The sequence below is a fragment of the Nesoenas mayeri genome (genome assembly GCF_963082525.1).
Source record: "Nesoenas mayeri genome assembly, chromosome: 1".
Taxonomy (NCBI): Eukaryota; Metazoa; Chordata; class Aves; order Columbiformes; family Columbidae; genus Nesoenas; species Nesoenas mayeri.
Genome location: NC_137541.1, coordinates 187,740,684 through 187,760,132, shown reverse-complemented (window position 1 = coordinate 187,760,132; position 19,449 = coordinate 187,740,684). Strand labels below are relative to the sequence as shown.

The 19,449-nt window shown below is 37.5% G+C and overlaps 1 protein-coding gene across 1 annotated transcript in view; it reads right to left on the bottom strand.

Moving 5' to 3' along the window:
* Positions 1-3,302: 3,302 nt before the first annotated feature.
* LOC308046034 (coiled-coil domain-containing protein 169-like) overlaps positions 3,303-19,449 on the bottom strand; it is a gene marked incomplete at its 5' end in the record, with an annotated part of 28,391 nt that continues 12,244 nt past the window's right edge. The window contains 4 exons of the mRNA XM_080353650.1: positions 3,303-3,727; positions 7,195-7,271; positions 10,716-10,769; positions 10,974-11,072. Of these exons, the coding sequence (XP_080209776.1) occupies positions 3,625-3,727; positions 7,195-7,271; positions 10,716-10,769; positions 10,974-11,072 (333 nt within the window). The 3' untranslated portion in view covers positions 3,303-3,624. The remainder of the gene's footprint in view (positions 3,728-7,194; positions 7,272-10,715; positions 10,770-10,973; positions 11,073-19,449) is intronic.

Sequence of the window (19,449 nt, the reverse complement as noted above, 5' to 3'; positions counted from 1 at the left end):
CCTACAAGGAACTACATACAACATTTGTATCTTTGGAAGAGAGGATTAAACTGATCTGCCAAGTTAAATGACATACTGACATCTTTGAAAAGCCTCATTATTCAGTCTCAAAATGTCTGCCATTACTGTGACACTTCTATATAAAGAGACAAAACTGTTGCAATTAGCTGTGATTTTCATCCACACACTTCTGCTTCCAACCAGAGTTGGTTCAAATTCCTCTTTGTGTTTGACACCAGACTGGCAGTAACAGCAGAGGCTTAATAATATAGAAGTTCATCTATTTATTTATTTATTTGCTTGCTACTGTGTCTAAATCACTTTTATAAAAGTGCCTGTGCAGCATCTTCCACTACTGGAAATGTATTAAGACTAAATTATACGTCTCATCTTTACCAGTGGAGATGGAATATCATAGGAATCAGGGAACCTGTGAACCGTACCACCTAGTCAGCCATTTATACAGAGAACACATTAAATAAAGTATTTAAGCGATGAAATATCTTGCTCATTGTTAATAATATCTGAACATGAGGAAGCTCATCACCCAAGTTTTTTGGAGCTGTGGTTATGCTGCATAATTACATAATACTCAATGACATGGTCAATGCCTATCCAGTAAATTACAGAATCTAGTCTAATCCCCAAACATTTTAACTAGTCCGAATATTTTAACTTTATCCTATCATAGAGGAACACAGTGGTGCTATACTGATCTATTAAAAAGAAAATTCATAACTCAATACCCTCTGAGATCATGTGACTTAAAAAATAAAAAAGAAAAAGGTATTTTGGGAAATAAGAAATGTTTCCTTACTAGCATTTGAGTTTTAAAATCATATTTTTCAGCAACAATATGGGTAAATACTTAAAATGCCATAGTTACCTCAAAATCATGACTCATCAGAAATCAGTGGAGTTACATGAGTTACCACATAAGTGAAGCATACTCTCAGGTCCCAAGAGTTAGGAGATCAAATTTCTCAGCCCATCAATTAAAGGCACTTACACACTACAGCCAGTACCTCTGGAATCCCAATTGCATTCTGTGCTGGAGGAAGTTTGGCCAGATTCAAACCTTCAGCTCTAATCCCAGCTGCCTCTGATGTTTAGCTCCATTCACCCACTGACCACAACTATCAGCAATTCAATTTCCCATTTTTGTCTTCAGATTTGTCTACCGTTCACAACAGGATTCACAGAGACTTTAGAGGTGACAGAATTTCCCTGTAGAAGATACTTTATAAAGACACATAACTGTTCATCGCTGCAAATGTAAACAAAACCCACTTCATAGCGCAGCATAGTAGTAATGAGAAAAGTCCACACAAGATAAATCCAGGACTTTCAAAACAATCATCCAGCCAAACCAACAAACCAAAGAAAAAATTCCAGCGTGGTTTGGGAAAGCTAGCAGAGTAAAAGTTTCATTTGGGTCCAAAGAAATAACACAACATTTTCGAAACCAAAAACTACCTTTTTGCTGTTGCAAAGAAACTTGAGTCATCAAACTTAATCATCAAGGTACCTTTATTTCCAGAAAGGTGGGAGGAAAAGGAAATACCAAGTAATCTAAAAAGTAAAGTACAGAACTGTAGCCACTTTGCTCAGCAAACATTACAGCTTGACATATAATTAGAATGGTCAAACACAGGTTTTAGGGCTTAATTGCCATAGAACTGAGTTTCAAATCCTGAGCTTGTTCCTGGCAAGCCAAAACAGGATTAAGAAGGACAGTCTGCTCCTCTTCTCAGGCCATTACTGTCCCAAACTGTGCAATGTTTCCAGTTATGTTGAGGTGCTACAGGGACCAGACTTGATGCACTGATTAACATTTGATTCAGAGACAGCAGTAGTAAATGTCTGCTGCATGAATCCAAGAACTGGATATTCTCCACTACTGCAGATGGCCCTTGTCTTTTATGCCAATAGGACCATTATGGTGATTTTTTTTCCCCTCTCCTTCTTCACAATAAAAAATGCCAGCACAATCAAAATCTGGAAACTTTTCCATGTGAAAAACAGGAACAGAAGAGTGCTAACCTAATCAGCTGTGCTGTGCTTTCAGCTGTGACTGTGGGGAAAAAACTGGCCAGGCAGACAACCCTGCTTGTAAAAGAATGATACCAGGTGCATCATGGCAACATTAGAAATATCTGTAATAAATCTCATACTACGCAAGAGAAAAAAATGGGGTTTCCATACTGAATATGCTGAACAATACTGCAGGTCTTCTTTCTCTGCATTTTAGAATGACATCATTGATCTTTTTGTATGAGTCTAATTACAGCATCACTTCAATGCTGCCAGTAATAAGGAACTATTAGTACTGCTCTTAAAGAGGCAAAAAGCTTTATTAGATGCTGCAAAGAGCTAGGGATGCTCTTAAAAATAATAAAGGGCAGTCAATCAATCACATTTGCTCTTTGAGGAGCTTTTAAGATGTAACCCAGAAGCTTGAAGCTTCATTATCAAAACATTTTTCCTGTTGCCACTTACAAAAATTCTGCTGAAGTTTAATGACTGAAATGTACGTGATGAAACTGCAACAATAATTGCATGCTTAAGAGTGAAAATACAAAGTAGTTCTGCTTTCATTGAAGAGATGACTTTAAAGACTGACACTACTTAGGACCCTAAAAATACATGGATCAGTGCCACAGAAGACTACCTAGAGATTTTTATGGAACCCAGACTGTGGACACAAAGATTCATTTTAGAGTTTAAACTTCAAACAACAACATACCAATATCTGGAATCATAATGTGTTTGTAGTGTGTAAAAGAAACAGTCCCTCCACAAGACATGTTCTGAAGAATCCTTAATAAAAGCTGCTCAGTTTTTCTTTCATTTCTTCTTATTACTAGTGTCTAAAGTGGCTGGAAATGGTGCTTTGCTTCTAAACCAAGCAAACAGAAAGTGGTCATCTCTTGCAAGTCAGCTTTTAAAAAAGATAAACTTAAGGTGTATTGTCTTCTCCGGTAGAGTAAGAAAGCTCGTGGAATATGAAACAGCTTTATACTGTAAAGGCACTCTGTGGTACGGTAGCATGTAAGAAATCAGACTGGCCAGTAAAATATGCTGACGGTCTTTCAAAAATCAAAACGAAAGGCTTGTTGAACTGTAGCAACATCAGACTACTTGACAGTTTCTCTTTGGTGCCTATACTGAATGGGGATGCCCTTGGATGGAATCTTATCTGAGATTCACTGGTTTGGGTGGTGTGATAATACTTCAGGTTCCATCAGTCTGCCTTCTTCTTCTTCTTGAAAAATGTTAGAGGCTCATTTGTTTTCAGTAGTTGCTGTGCAGTCAAAGAGTTCAAGGATCTACCTAGTGTATAAAGAAATTAAATGTTTTCCAAGGCTTCCGATGCCCTGGTACTCAGAATCACTGATAAGAACCAGAACGGAAAGGGTCAGAGATCACCTGAATGGAGATGGCAACTAGGAGACCAGTTCTGTCAGGCAGAGGAACATTTACATTAAGGCTGCCAAGAAGACATGCTGATCTGTGTTTGGTATTACAATATGGCACAAATACATTCATTTCTAATTTAGAAACTTTCAATTAAATTATTTTTTTTTTTTTAAGTGATTGGAAGTTCTTGGCATTCATTTAAAATCAGTGCTTTAGTTTTGGAAGGTGCTTCATTCCTGCAGTCTTTTTGATTGATTCCTTTGGGGGATTAACCATCTTTGGGTTTCCTGCAACACCGTATCTCCCTCTGAAATAAAATGGGTGAAGTTAGTCATCAAGTGTCACATTCCCTGTAAGCTTTAGGTGCTAGAGATATGCATACTTTTTCTATTTGCATAACTGGTTACTATTGTTAATAATAAACTTGAGAGAGGAAAAAAAAAAAAGAGTATATTTCTGGGTTTGCAGGCTAGCAGAGCATCTAATTATACTGCATACAAACTCAATCCCCATCTTATGGTTCCTGACTACCTCCCGTTACCTAAATGACGGCATTTGAAGAAGATGAACAGAATACTAAACACCTGCACAAATAGAAAGATAACTGGTAAAGGAGACATTTTCATCAGTAGCATAATCTCCACTAGGAAATGGAAAAAAACTTCACATAGATGTAGTCACAGTTCTCTGTGGGTTTTCCACGCAGGAGACCCATGCTCTTGAGCCCATGGTCTTACAGAGGAAACGCTGCCAGCGGACTTCTGAAATGGAACTCATCATACATACACCCACTGCCTACATGAACCCTGCCAGAGCTGTTTTCATATTAATCTTCTAAGAGAAACAAGTGGGAATGTAAACAAATCCCAGGGAGGGAAATGGTGATTCCACCAGCCAGAAGGGTCATGATCTCATGGTCAAGCAGCATGCATCTTTACTCTTATGCAACATACATTTGTTTCTCTCCCTTTTCATTACTACAGTGGAGAGACAGCACCTTACATACTCGAACGACAATATATGGGGTTTCAATGTCTTTCTCAAGTAATAGGCATTCTGAAAGAAAATATATCACATCATCACATCATTATATTATTGATGGTAGCCAGAGAAATATTTTGTTATGAGGTAGAAGCTGTGCTGACATAATCAAGTTACAAATTTCAGGGCAAACAGCCAAAAAAGTTTTCCCTAGGGTTTGCTTGTCTTCTTGAGACTGACACATGCTTTTTTTCCAGCTCTTATGAGCAGTCATGATCTTGAAGGGACAGCTGCCCCCCCCATAGAGATATGGAGCTGCTTCTACTCAGAGCCTGAAGATCAGAACCCAAGGCCTCAGTTTTCTCAATAATCAATTGATCATCCAAATTCAAATCAGTTGATTACTAAAAATCAGTTGATTAATCTGTAGATCACTGTAGAGCTGGAACAAACAGGCATCATATGTCTGTGTGGAATTCTGCAAGCAGCAAAACCTCTTTCCATTCAAAACTTATGGACTTAGAAGCCAAGTAGTCGCAGCCAATGCAGTGTTGAAACTGAGCTATTAATCCCCACCATATGCCTCAGAATGACATTAAATTGGCTGCTCAGATTGCATCAGAGACATGAGTCAACAAGACACCTTTGTTTTTTCCCAATTTTAAGCTTGCCTATCTTCTTCTCATCCCATGAAATACCATAAAAAGGACCTTCACTGAACTTGGCTTCTATGTTGGAATGGCCAGGAAACAATACATCAAAAATTAGTGTTCACAATTACTACTCAAAAATATTTCAGCACTGCTTTAATGTATAGGTTGGGTTTTCTGAACCTGTACCCATAGTTAAAACAAATATGAAACATAGTTTCTTAGTATGGTTTGGAATCCAATGAGGCCAAGCATTTTCTGAACGGCCAACAGATGTGAAATGAGAACTCTGGACAGAAAAGTTTCAAATTATTCTCAATAACATGTTTATTTTCAATCATGCAGGTCTTCTCTTATTTAAATGAAATTTTGCATTAATGTCAGCTTGAATGAAAGACCTTCAGGCTGTAAGTCAAAACATAAGCAAAAAAGAATATAACAATGGCTGTGTTAACCTTGTGATGATAAAAGGTGCTTACTTATATTCCAGTATTTTCTTAAAATATAAACTATGCCAAATCTCCATTCTTATCTCCATGTTGCCAGCTAAGACCCAAGTTTGACCCGGAAGTTCTAACTCACTGGTTATAAAAGCCAATGCTTTGCAAAGTGGGTCCTTCGCTACTAAGGACAATTTAAAAGACGAACAATTCCCTTCATGTGTGTAAAGGTTTTTGAAAAGTTAAAAAAAAATCCCCTGAGGGAAAATGGGTTGAAAGGAGATATTTTGTTATCATACGCATCTTCTGAGACCAGCAATTACAGGACATTTTATTTTCTTCTACATTTTATTTTCTTTTATTTGATATAAAGAAAATTACAGAAACACACTGTCATAGAATTTCAGGGTAAGTAATAAGTCTAGGAAAATAAATTATTAAAAACCCCCAACATAATCTGAGCTCAGTGCTGACCCTCAGCAAGTCTCAGGATCTGGCTGATGATATTTAATCTCTCGGCAGAGACAGTGAGTTCTCCTAGTTCTGGCTTCCTGACCTTCTCCACGTGAGTTATGTTAAACATCACTGGGGCCAGAAGCAACATATTGAGAAACTGCAGCTATAAACTTTAATTCATATTGTACTAAATTAATTCATATTCTACTAATATTCTCTCCTGGAGCATGAAGATCCACTATTCCAGTTTACGAAATCCTGCAATTTTGTGCTTACACTGAATGAAAGCATAAAGTTGGTAAGTACACAATTTCATGCTTATAATTTACTCATTACATTTTCAGATGTTACCAATATGTATGCTGTATGCTCATTTTAATGATATAAGTAAGTGGGTTCATGGAAGAATATTGATTGTGAGATACTAAATACATAAAGACCATACTAGTTCAGGAAGTCTTCAAATATAAAATATTTGGGAGAATTCCAAAAGCAAATATTATACCTGACTGCTTACACACTTTTGTAGGCATCTCCTTATGGCCACTGGAGGCAGGATACTGGATCTGACACACGTTTGGTGTGATTCCCTATATGCTTTGTACTTGATATTCTTAACATGTTCAGTTAAGAAAACAAATCTCCTCCAATCTCAAGCTTTCTCACAAGCACTACAATCAGAAACTCATTTTATTTCTATATAGCTCAGAGCAGGTGGGTTCTTTTCAAATTTAAATTTCTAACCCATATAACTAGACAGAAATATGTTAAACAATGAAGCCTTTATACGTTGTAAGCTAAAATCACTCACATTATAATCCACAAAAAGCTTTACAATCTCTATTGGCTAAAAATAACCAAGCAAGGCTTTATTTAATTTAATTACTCTTAATGGACTAAAGGGTATACTTGTTCCTACCACTGCTGCAGTAATATAGAAAACAATGATCCATTTTAAACGCAATTTGAAAGGGAAGAACATCAGAGGGATTGTAAGATTTCAAAAAGGCCAGTTAAATATATATATATATACACACACATATATATATATTCATTATTGCAACATACTTAGTATTAAATAAAACTGACTGAAAAGCATTATCAAAAGTGATGATAACATTAATACTTCTTCAGTAGGATTACAATCAGTGATATTTACCATGAGCACAAGAGTTGCAATATTCAAAACATAGTTTCTAGCAAAAAATAATAAACCAGAAAACAAAAGGAATATAAAGGAAATTTACCTCAATTTCTGGTTTTCTCCCTTGCTCATCAGAGCATCTGTTTTTTGCCTTTCAACAATTTTAACTGTAGCTGAGGTCTGCAATAGTCAAATTTTTACAAAAAAAGAGAAAAGTTAAATCTGTGCTTACACAGAATTAAGGGATAAAGTTGGTAAGCAAATATGTCTACACAATTTCATGCTTATAACTTGCTCATTACATTTTCAGATGTTCCCAATATGTATAGTGTATGCTCACTTTAATAATATAGCTAAGCAGGTTCATGGAAGAGTCAATCACAGTTAAAGAAGTAAAATTTTTCCAAACTAATTTTGACCCAACATGGTCTTACTACCATAAAATACTTTCAGCACATATTGCCTTTTTGATTTGGGTAATTGAAGACTTTCCAAAATCCCTTGCTGTGCAAAAATACCATTACTTATTAAGCTGGATGATCAGATAATCAGCATATTTTTGGTCATACTGCCTGTTAAGTCCACATTTTCAATGAAGAAGCATTATATTTCTAACATACTTCGCTGAATGGGAATCAAAACAAATTACCAATTAAGAACGGGAACTACTTTAAAAAAAGAGTTTGCATACTCTGGAAATCTACATTACTGGTCATACTGAAAACAAAACCAAACACAAAACAAAACAAAACGGTTGTTATTCTTGGTACTGCATTTATCAAAATTTGACCAGGATTAAATTGGTTGGTTCTCCTTTTCCTTTGCTCACAGGGTTCCCTCCTCACCCAGCTGCCTTTTTTAAAACTGCCCCTCAGAGGGACAGACACACCATGGACAGAAAAACAGAAGACTGAGAAGGTTTAGGGCTTGCCTGACTACTGTGCACATTTGGGTATCTCATGTAAGTGAATGGAAGTTTCTAAGCCCCTTTAAACAAACCCATCAGGAATACATAATAAATATATGATGATCACAATATACAACATATTGGCTATACAAAGACAGTGAAATCCTTTTGAAAGCCAAAAGCTAGACTTTGGGGCTACCTAAACAAGGCTCAAGGTTTAGATTATAACATTACATATTACATTATAACACTACATTTTATAGTATGTGTGAAAACATCTTGCATTTGGGAGAAAAAATTCTGGGACTAAAAAGCAGCATGTCTCTCTGCTTATAAGACAAGGGTTTCTACCGGGCTTCCATGTACATGATGCACCAGGCAAGTATTCCTGGCCCAGTCACAGCAAAGTCAGCTGGAACTAAACACAGTCTTATCAGAGCGCAAGTGTAAAAATGGAATAGGATGTGCATGGATTTGCTTCTGTGAAGGAAAGAAAGTTTTTGCATTTAAGGATCTCTACTATTAAAAATGATGGCTAGTATAATTTGAGCAGATGTGATTCTGTGACACATGAAGCAAAACTTAGGCTACAATGGCCTTCACTTTTTAAAAATTTATATGTATACAGAGTTCCATTATTATCCATAGCAAAGTTTTTTCTGGTAGTTTACTCCAGGCTTACCCCAAGTAAAATGAGCCATGGTTGTACAAGCAGCTTTCCAGCTGTACCTATCTATAGTTGTGGGCTTTTTTCTGCAAAGAAATCCCAACCACAAGTCAGACTCTACTATGCTAGCAAAAGTTTGTGGTAAAAATCTAGGCTAAAAGAACGGCTCTTTTAAAGATCTGCTATTGTTCTTCTTCTCAAACCAATTTCTGAATACCACCAGAAAGTGCTTTGAGATTTGTGGATTCCTGATCACAAATCAACTTTTTTTTTTTTTTTTCAGATTGAAAACAAAACAAAAAAGGCAAACGAGAATACACCATAAACTACCAGTGCCTCTAGCGTGAGTTCTCAAGTTTGTGAATCTTAATACTATGATTTAAAATTGACTATATCTTTATGGATCTCGACAAGACAAACAACAAAAGCACTCAGAAGGTACACATATTTTGTAAAAAAAAGCAGAAAAGCACTTGATAATAGAAAAGGTAAATAAAATAAGTACGGCTCAGAAGCATCTTTCTCTTTTGCTTCTGCTGTAGGCTCAGATGGAATCCAAACAAAGCAGGAAAAAATGCAGAACTCTCGGTATTTTTTAACACTTGCCAATAAAAACTTCCATTCAATTATTATTTTTACTGTGAGCTATAGAAAAGCACAAACATAATGAGGAAAAAAAGGCCTAAAAACCATTATACCCATTCTCTGTATCTAAGAGAATGTCACCGGAATGTATTGTTGTCACGAGATAACAATATCCTGTAGTGTATTTACTCTGGAATGTATGGAAAATGTTAGTCTATGGGTACATCTTTCTAGCTCAACTGCTGCCATCATTACTGTGCAGACCCTAAACCAATGAAATTTTAATACATCTGGACTGAATGTAAGTTTCCTTCTATCTCTGTTGTTAAAATGAGCTGCTAAAAGGGAAGGCACATATAGGTAGATTTTAAAAGAATGAAAAAGCAAAAATAAAATCAAAGTTACAGCAGAAGAGGACCTGAAGGGACCAGACGAGCCACTGATTCTCTTGCAACCAACCATCAACTGTATTAGCTTGACTGCCTTGTTCAGATTAGCAACATAAAAGGTAGATGTCTAATCTAAACTACTCACCTAGGCTCTGCTTATAGCTCAGGAAGAGAAACAGATGAATCACTGGGAAATTTATTTCATCATGATCTAAAAAAGGTGTGACGGTTTGCACCTTAAACATGCTTCTCTCTCCACAGATTACAGAGGATTCCTCTACAACTACTTCAGATTGGCTGTTTAACACTCAGAGAACTAAAGACAGGGAGATTAATCTGAACATGATTATTTTGCTCTCACCTGATTCTGCAATCTTGGGGGCAAATAACTGCTTACTGAAAATAATAATGCATTAAGTACCTTGAGTGTCTGTCACAAAATCATTGTCCCTAATGCCCCATTTAAGCAACGTGCCAGTGCACGTACCTCACTTCAAATACTATTTTATGTATGTTTATGTGTTTTTCTAGGCAGCTGAACATGGACACTCCTCTTGCTAGCATGTTCAGTAATAAAATTATCTTTTATTTCCTACCTTCTTCCTCCAGCAGCTCCCAGTTTCACTGTTAATGCAGCGATATTAACAGTTATCATGGCCATTTCCTGGGCTCACTGTTTGTTTCATGCTGGAAAGTTTTGAGCAATTATTTCAGATTTCCCAAAGCAGCAATGAACCACGTAAGGGAAACAGCTGTCCACTGTGCAAACACAGGGAAACACTGCTAATTACAGCCTTTCACCCCCATTAGTTATGACAGGGATTCAGTGACAGTCATTCCTGAGTATCACACTATCCAATTGATAAAGAAGAAAAAATGTTTGAAAAAATAACAAACTCTGGCCATCTTTCAATTTCTAGCTCTTAAAATTTTTAAAAAGCAGCTTTTGTAATGGATTTGGTAGATGAATGAAGTGATTAAAGACTTCGACCTCATGGCATTAACAGATGCTGTTGCTACATTAAGAAACCATAATGATTTTTAAAAGTTATTAAGTCACACAGTTTTTTTCTTACCTGTAAGATCTCTGAGAGGTACATGCGCCGCTCATCATTAGCTTTGTGGTAGGCCTACAGGTAAAATAAAGGATATAGGCTACCATTAAGCAAAATAGTTTAAAAATTGAATCATACAGGAAGAAACAAATATACAGCAGAGCTTTTTTCCAGTGACATATTTTGTGGAACTATTCTATCCTGTGTTCCACACACATTGTCTGTTTGTCAGACAACATAATGGCTTTTGCAGTTTAGAGGCAAACAGTGATTACCAACCTTTGCTTCTTGTTCCAGTCTAAGTTCATAGTCTTTTAGTTGATTCTGGAGACTTTTCTTCTCTTCTTGTAGTTGTTTAAGAACCTCCTTTAAAGAACCCTGTGGTTATAGTAAATAAAATTATGTTTTACAAATATTTCCATCCTGTATAAAGATCCCAAGCATTCTTCAAGTATTCTGATGTTTGTCATTCTGTTTGTTTCTTGTGCACTTTTTGTTTACATGGTGCTGGCTGGCACGCTGCAGAGGCAAAAGCAATTAATCATATGCTACAATTATCAGTTATGCAGTACACATTCCCACTGTGTTAAAATGATACAGATATGGTTTTCCACACTGGTCCTCCTTGATAGGTGAGCAAAGTCACCTTGTGGTGACTAGCTAGAATTGCTCCCCAACCAAAGTTCAGCCTGATGGCTCCTTTTTAGTAGGAGGAAGGTTTCAGACCTCATCTGCACATCCATTCTCAAACCACTTGCTGAGAGAGCTGCTGGACTGGCCGAAGGCACGTGGGATGTCAAAGGTAACCCAAAGCAACTTGGCCAGAAAGCAGTATTTTGTGGGGAGACTATCTGTCTTAGGTGTGTAGCCATATACCTTATTTACAACTGAGACGAGCCAGAATAACAGTGGCAGAGTCCAGATTTGGTTACTGGCACTGGCCAGTTTATTGTTTGCTGTGTAGTGGAAGTCAAATGCCCACCCAAGCAGGTCCATCTCCATTTCTAACACAGCAAACTGCTTCTCATAATCCCCTTCATTAACTGATCCACTCCAACCAGTAGAGACGTTTTCATTGAGAGGTTCTAATAGCAGGCGGCTTTTTTAATTCCTTGCCTCAGATTATTCAGGGTCAGTTTATACCTGTTGGTTCTTGTATTGAAATGATCTATAAGATACCTGTCCTTCTTCCTCCTAGCTGTTTGCTCCCAGCATGCACATACAGAAAACAGGAACATCTTTTTGTAACATTCGTTTTACTAGAATAAATAAGCTGAGCTTTTAAAAATAGTCTCTCATGTAGTACAATGTCATTTCATCTAATTGTCATTTGTACACCAGGCTGCAGCTCAACGTTCTTATGGTTGGAGAACAGAACCATACAGGAGTATGCAGAACTCCAGAAGCCATCTCACTGCCTTGAATAATGCCAGTAACACTTCTTTATCTGTACAGAGAAATTTTAGGACTGTATTGTCATTTTTCACAGCTGCATTGTGAGAGCTCACAGGCAACATGGGATCAGCTAGAATACCCAGATTCTCCTCTGCAGCTGCGTCCAGATAATCAGCTTTCAATTCACAACAATTTCCTAAATTCTTTGGTCTACACTATTACATTTTAAACCCATTTGTAATAATCTAGGTCTTCAGTGTCATCCTTTTTCTTAACGTCCAGATCCCTATTACATGACATCCTGGTATCAGGAGAAAGATAATATAATGTATTTTTACTTTGTGTATCACGGTCATGCATTAACTGTTAAGATTATTCCTAAATCTGATCTTGGAAAAACACTGCTTGTACTGTCCTTCACTAGTCATGGCTATTATCTCTTATTTGCCAGCTGCTTACCCCTTCAACAAATCTACTAATTTTCATTTTCTCCAAATTAATCAGTCACTTCCCATGTGACACAGTATCTTTATCAGAGGTCACAATGAACAAGATTACTATATTTATTGTGACAATAAATCTATTGTCTCATCACAGAATGTCAACGTTTGCCCACCATGAGTCACTTTTATAAATCCATACTTCAGAGTGGTTTTGCAACAATGATTCCTCTCTTTCTCTGCCTTAAAACTAAAAAAAAATATTTGCTTTTCTCCAGTGCACACAATACAATCATCCACGGCTTTATTAAAACCACTTGCTGTCAAACCAGTGATGTAGCAAGCCAGCTCTTTCAGAATCGTAAGGTACTGATTACCCTTTTCCCTCAATTCAAGCATATCCAGCTCCTTGAGTTTTCCTTAAGATTTGGTTACTGCCATTTGCTCTTCCACTCATTTGCTGACATTAGCTATTTCTTCCCTTGCCCTTTATTTTATTGTTTCTGCCTTTACTGAAAACTTAGGCAATATATACATGTTAAATTTAAAATGAATGAATTTACAATCACTTTATCTGACAATTTTTATGACTGGCTTTTCTACAATATTCTACATTTTCAAAATCTAAACCAGCATTCCCTCCTTTTATCCAGTATTTTCTGATAAAAGGTAACTATCACATCCACTGAGATCTGTGCCTCAGCACTTGGTTTTCTGTCTTTATTTACAAGTATCGCATATGAAACAATTTCTGGAAGAAATCTAATAATATTATATCCAAATTAATCCATCCAAGTTTTATATTTATATCTGTATTTGACTATATGGATGGGATTCAGTCTGAGGTGAGGAAGTCTACATTTAAGAATCCATATGTGAACTAAGCTCCTACTAAGAGTCACAGTCAATACAATCAAGGATGTGCAGTGATTCATTCAGCTGAGCAGCTAAAGAGCTCAACTCAGTTGCCATCTCACAAGTTCTAGAGCGTCCAAGGCATTCACATGTGGCAGATATGACATGGGTTACAGAAGACAGTTCTGGAGCACCAATGGGCTACCTTGCATGGAAACATCTGCAAGTCTCTGTCTACACAACTATTCCACTGAAGATGCCTACTTAGATAAATCTAGATACAACTCTCTATACTCAGCTGACTGTATGAATTAGACCTGCGCTGCCTGCATTAGGAAATAAAAATCTAGCCAAGAGCCAGATATCTACATATAGAAAAGAAAATATTTGTGTCCTAATATTTAAGTGATTCATATTGTTTCCATATATATTTCAATATTATTTCCCAATATTACTGTGATTAAAAATTGTTTTCCAGTCCATCCTCAAGATGACTTAATCCAAACAGATGATGACGAACAACATTAATGTAAATGTCTCTCACATCTGCTACGTATCACATATATTTCTGTTTTCATCTTTCCTGCCAAATGCATACCTTTAGTACTTGTTATCCTATCATGTTTTCATTACCAATGTTATTATAATTTCAGGCTAGCCAGGTTCTTCCATTTCCCTGCTTAGGCCCCCCATGTAAAATAAGTATCTGTTTCGGAATTCTTTTTACTGACTACTTGATCATTGCCTTAACAATCAGTTTTTTCTTCTCACGACCTAATGCTTTGCTATGCCTTTATTTACCAGATCTTCATGGTAAACATTGAAAGGAATATAACATAAAATTATATAACATGACTCTCTCCAAATATTCTCCCCTTCTTTTTGTGTGGAAATTTTTCCCTATTTATCGTCCAAACTTCAGATCTGGAAGGCCAGTATTCACGTCATATTCTTTATCAGAAAGTTTATGAATGCTTGCTAATGGTAAAAAAATTCCAAACCTAATTTAAGCCTTAAGGGATCAATATCCCTGATGTCCTGGGGGTCCTGGTGAACAACAGGTTGAACATGAGCCAGCAATGTTCAAGTTTCAAAGAAAGCCAACATTACCATGGGCTGCATTAGACAAAGTATTTTGAGGGAGGTGATCCCTCCCCTCTACAGAACCCAAGGGAATGGTAGGAAGATGTGCCAGGGGAGGTTTAGGTTGGACATTAGGAAAAGGTTCTTCATCCAGAGGGTGGTGGAGCACTGGAACAGGCTCCCCTGGGAGATGTCGCAGCCTCAAGTCTGACAGTGTTCAAGAAGAGACTGGACAATGCCCTCAGACACATGGTGTGAACTGTGGGGTTGTCATGTGCAGGGACAGGAGTTGGACTCAATGATCCTTGTGGGTCCCTTCCAACTCAGGACATTCTATGATTCAGCCCTGGTGAGGCCACACCAGGAGTGCTGTTTCCGGTTCTGAGATCCCCAACACAAAACACACATGGGCATACTGGAAAAGAGAAGGCTGAGAGGGGATCTTATTAACATATATAATTACCTGGAGAGAGGGTGCAAAGAGGACAGATCCAGGCTCTTTTAAGTGGTGCCCAGTGACAGGACCAGAGGCAACGAGCACAAGCTGAAACACAGGAGGTTCCCTCTGAACATCAGGAAACACTTTTTTACTGTTGAGAGTGACCAAGCACTGGAACAGGTTGCCCAGAGAGTTTGTGGAGTCTCTTTCCTTAGAAATATTTTTAAAAAGTCTAGACATGATCCTGGGCAACTGGCTCTAGGTGGCCCTGCTTGAGCAGTGGGTTTGGACAAGACAAACTCCAGAGGTCCCTGCCAACCTCAACAATTCTGTCATTCTATGACCTTCATTTTATCATTACAACTGTGCCTTCCATCTCTCAGTCAGTACCTTGGTCAGACCAGTTCAGCTTCTACATTTTTGGGCATCCATCCAACCTAGCATAATCTCATTTGGTCTCTTCCAGAGTGAACTTGAAAATGTCATTTGTCATTACACAAAAGATTATGTCATTCTTATAAGAGCATTTTCATCTCAAGTCCATAACTAATTTCCTTGACGTTGGACATTATCAAGCTGTTCTGTTTTCTGGATGTGTAAAGTGATAGTCCTACCAATGGCTTCTAAAATCCACCAAACATACACCTGCTCTTACATCTGCCTGTTTGCGATCTCCAGTCTTATCCTTTCTAGTGCCTGCAGATCATTGCAACTTTTATTCTTTTTCATAATTTTCTGTACTACACGTTACTCATTTGGTTCCAAATCTTATTTTTCACAAAAATTATTCTGGCTGTTATTGAGACTTCCCTAGGAATGATTTCCATTAAGGTCAAGAATTTTCAGAAGCATGGCTAAAGGCACAATACTTTTAAAATACGCTGCCAAGAGAGAATAACCCCTCTCACTGTTAAAAACCACCACCACCACCAAACAAACAAACAAACAAACAAGAGACACAAAAGAGCTATATCTTTCACTAATGTTTCACACATGACTGAACTGTTATTAACTTTAATCTGTTATAACAGACACACTGGAGATGTGAAAAAAATAGGTTTTTTTGTTTGTTGGTTTGGGTTGGTTTTCCTAATTAAGGCAGAAGTACCTTGGATGCAGTTGAAATCTTTGTCCTAATACAGAAGGTTCTTGCAGTCAATACAGTCAACACTGGCCAATTCAAGGAGAAAAAGTAAACTGCAGATTAAAGAGAAGATTTGGCTAAACTCCACTAGGATCATGTGCTATTTCACTATAACATCAGTGTCTGTACAGAATTAAACACGACAGAGAAGGTCTCAACACTGTCAAGCTAGGAAATTAATTTTTGCCTTCTTGACCTGACTTCACATTAAAGATTATAACCATGTGACACCATATTTTGTACAACACATTCTGTACCACCTACAACTTATTTTGGTACAACCACAGTAAGCTTAAATACAGTAAATACAGAAGTTCATGCTGCTCTCCAGATTTGCTCTATGTAAATCCACAGCCTACTATTTATTTCCTCACTAGATTGTCCATCAGTGTTATGTAAAACAACAAGACTTGCTGTTGCAGCCATTAAATACAACACAGCAATGTGGTATCTCCTCAGTGATGGTACTCATCTAATTTATCTGAGTTCTTTCACCTATGAAGTAAACTACTTTTAGATCTTTTTTTTCATTTCATCTTTTTCAGAAGCGCTGTCTATTTCTTGCTGCCAATGCAGCTGGTCCAGCGCAGATGCCTGGGCTTTCATTCAGCTCTGGAGCAAGGATGCTATCCAATGGCAAGGAAACAAACGGTGCATTACGCTGCTTCTGATGAGCAAGCAGATGGAAAGAGGTTGATAATGTGACTAAAGTATGCAGTTACCATCCTTACAGTATTTGGGTGCCTCATAATTTGTAATGTACCTGTGCTTACAATTCTCCTGTGAAATAAGAAAGTTATAAATTACTCGCAATTTACAGATTGTGAAGTGAAGCTCAAAATCAAAAGAGCATCAGAGTCTAAATTGCACTTCAGGCAGAATTTAATATCCTAATGCTAGTAAAGCAGTCTATGCAATGTCTTACATTCTTCACATCTGTTTTTGACATATAACTCAGGTAGGCATCTGAGCTGTTGCTATTTCAGTTGCCCATAAGCGCAAGCTTAATCAAGCTGCTTAGTCTGCTCTGAAAGCCTGTATGGAGTCTCAAAGCAAAGATCCCTGGTGGTCATCCCCCCAGTGAGGCATAACCTGAGAAGCACTCTCCACCCATGCTACCAGAGGAAAGGATCCACTTCCGTTGAACAGCCTAAAGAATAACCCACAAAGAAATTAGATGAGTTACATTTTAGACCCCTGCCACCCTAAGAGCTTGTATACTGGTATCTTGAGAGTGCCCTTGCCATCATACTTAACTAGCACTGAGATACTTTTTGAAGCCAGACTGTTAGTCGGTCAGAAATGCAAAATTTACATGGATAGAGAAGGAACAAGTGAGAAAGGCTGCAAGGTCATGCCTACTTCTGGACACCATTGTTGGGCGTTTCCTACCAACTTCCCATTGATTTTCCATCTCTAATATACACTCTGTTGTGAATCCCAGTCTAGCTGCCTTTCTCCCAGTTAATACCTAGGAAACTTAGGCAGTTAACTCAGCTTTCTGACTTCGGTTCCTGTGTCCAAGCAACTAACTGATGATGAAGAGCTCAGTATGGCAATACTGAAGTTCTTGCGGGAATCTAGCAACACAGATGTTCCTACTCAACTAAAAGATCTCTCCAAGTCACTAAACGCTACAAAATGCAATTTCAAAAACAGACAAAAGAAAATTTTAAATCGTAAAACTTCAAAGAGGTTCTAGAAACCCACTTCAGCCAGGATTGTTGTAAATTACAACCCAGCCCTTCTTTCAAGGCAGTAATTGAAGAATTAGCTGAAACCTTATATATCTGAAGCTGCACAAGAATACAAATCAAGAAGTGAGAAACACCGGCATATGAACTCAGCCAAGTCATGCAGGACTGGATTTGCCTTTCCTGAATTCTGTGGGAAGTAAGCAGAAAGAAACGTCACACAAACAGATTCAATTCTTGATGCTTACGGTTGTATGATCAGCTTAGTGTTTAATTCAGTAAAACAAAACAAAAGCAAAAACTCTCAGAAAACAGAGTTTAAAGCACGCAGCAACACAGACTCGTAGCAGAGCTCTTGGAGCACAGAAAAGCCTCAGTACAAATCAAGGACCAGTGAGAGCTTGAGAGAAGCAGAAGAAGCCTCCCAGGTATGCAGAACTCACCCAGAAGGAGAAATTGCCAACAAAATTCCAGGATGAACCAGGAAGAAAAATTCTGAAAAAAAAGCTTTTTAGAAGTGGCTTAACTGAATATTGAAATGTTGGGTTTAAGTTAGATTTATTGCAGATTCTTCTACTAAGTCTTGAATAGCTGGACAATGTATTCTTGAAAAGAAGACATAAGCTGACTAAGGGATTTAAGCTGAATTTAAGATCCTTAGTTTTCAATAAGTCATCCGTGTCAAACCACTTGGAACAAGCTGGTAAACTAAAAGACACACTGAGATTTTAAATGAATACTTTCTTTATGCAACATAATTTTGCAGGGCTTAGCAAGATTCACTCCCAGAGCAATGATAAATTAAGTCTTGTGCCCAACAGTGACCAAAGCCCAGAGTTTCACAAAAGGAACACCAATGCTCCAATTCATTTTTACACACAATTTCTTTTTTATTCGACTGCAGTTCCACATTTGGCTTAAAACTTGCCAGAAAATGAAATTATACAGAATGAAACTGCAGCTGAATTTTAAGGCCACCCACATAAGTTGCTCTCATTCTGGATTTTTCTTTGCCCTGCTACCAGTGGCAACAGAGGTGACAATTTCTATCAATCGTTTCACAATAGACAAGGTGACAAATTCATGACATCATCAAGAGGCTCAAACTTGCTTTCATAAGAGCTCAGCTCATCTTCATGGCAATTTGCTTCAGCTCTAATCCTCTTTAACTTTTCTCCGTGAGTTAGAACAGAAACAATACATCTGTCAGTTGTGTAGAAAAAAAAAAACACAACACAAGAATCCTTTGCAATCCATTCTACTTGACATTTTAAATCAAATGCAGTTTTGTTTGGAAAATAAACTCCCTTCCCTCCAACACTAGGAGCTGATGTTCATCAGCTGATTTAGCTGAATCTTTTAACATATCATTTTAAACTCATAAAGAGCAAAAAGCAATACTACGTCTTTAGTTTTACTGTAAAGGAACTTGATTTTATGTTGATATCAATAAGCTCACTAGTCGTATATCACTGAAAAAATTATACATAAAAATTATTTAGCATAGTATATTCCTACATGCAATATGCACTCAGTATATATGTACCAGATACTGTAAGGACTTCAGTATCAGTGAAGCAAGGCTCCCTGTACTTGTCTGAATGCCAGGTGCCCTCTTGTGGTTACCATCACCTTCATGTTCAAAACCAGATAGAGAGATAGAGAGTTGAACTATACAAATGCACCAGATGCTGGCAACCACCAG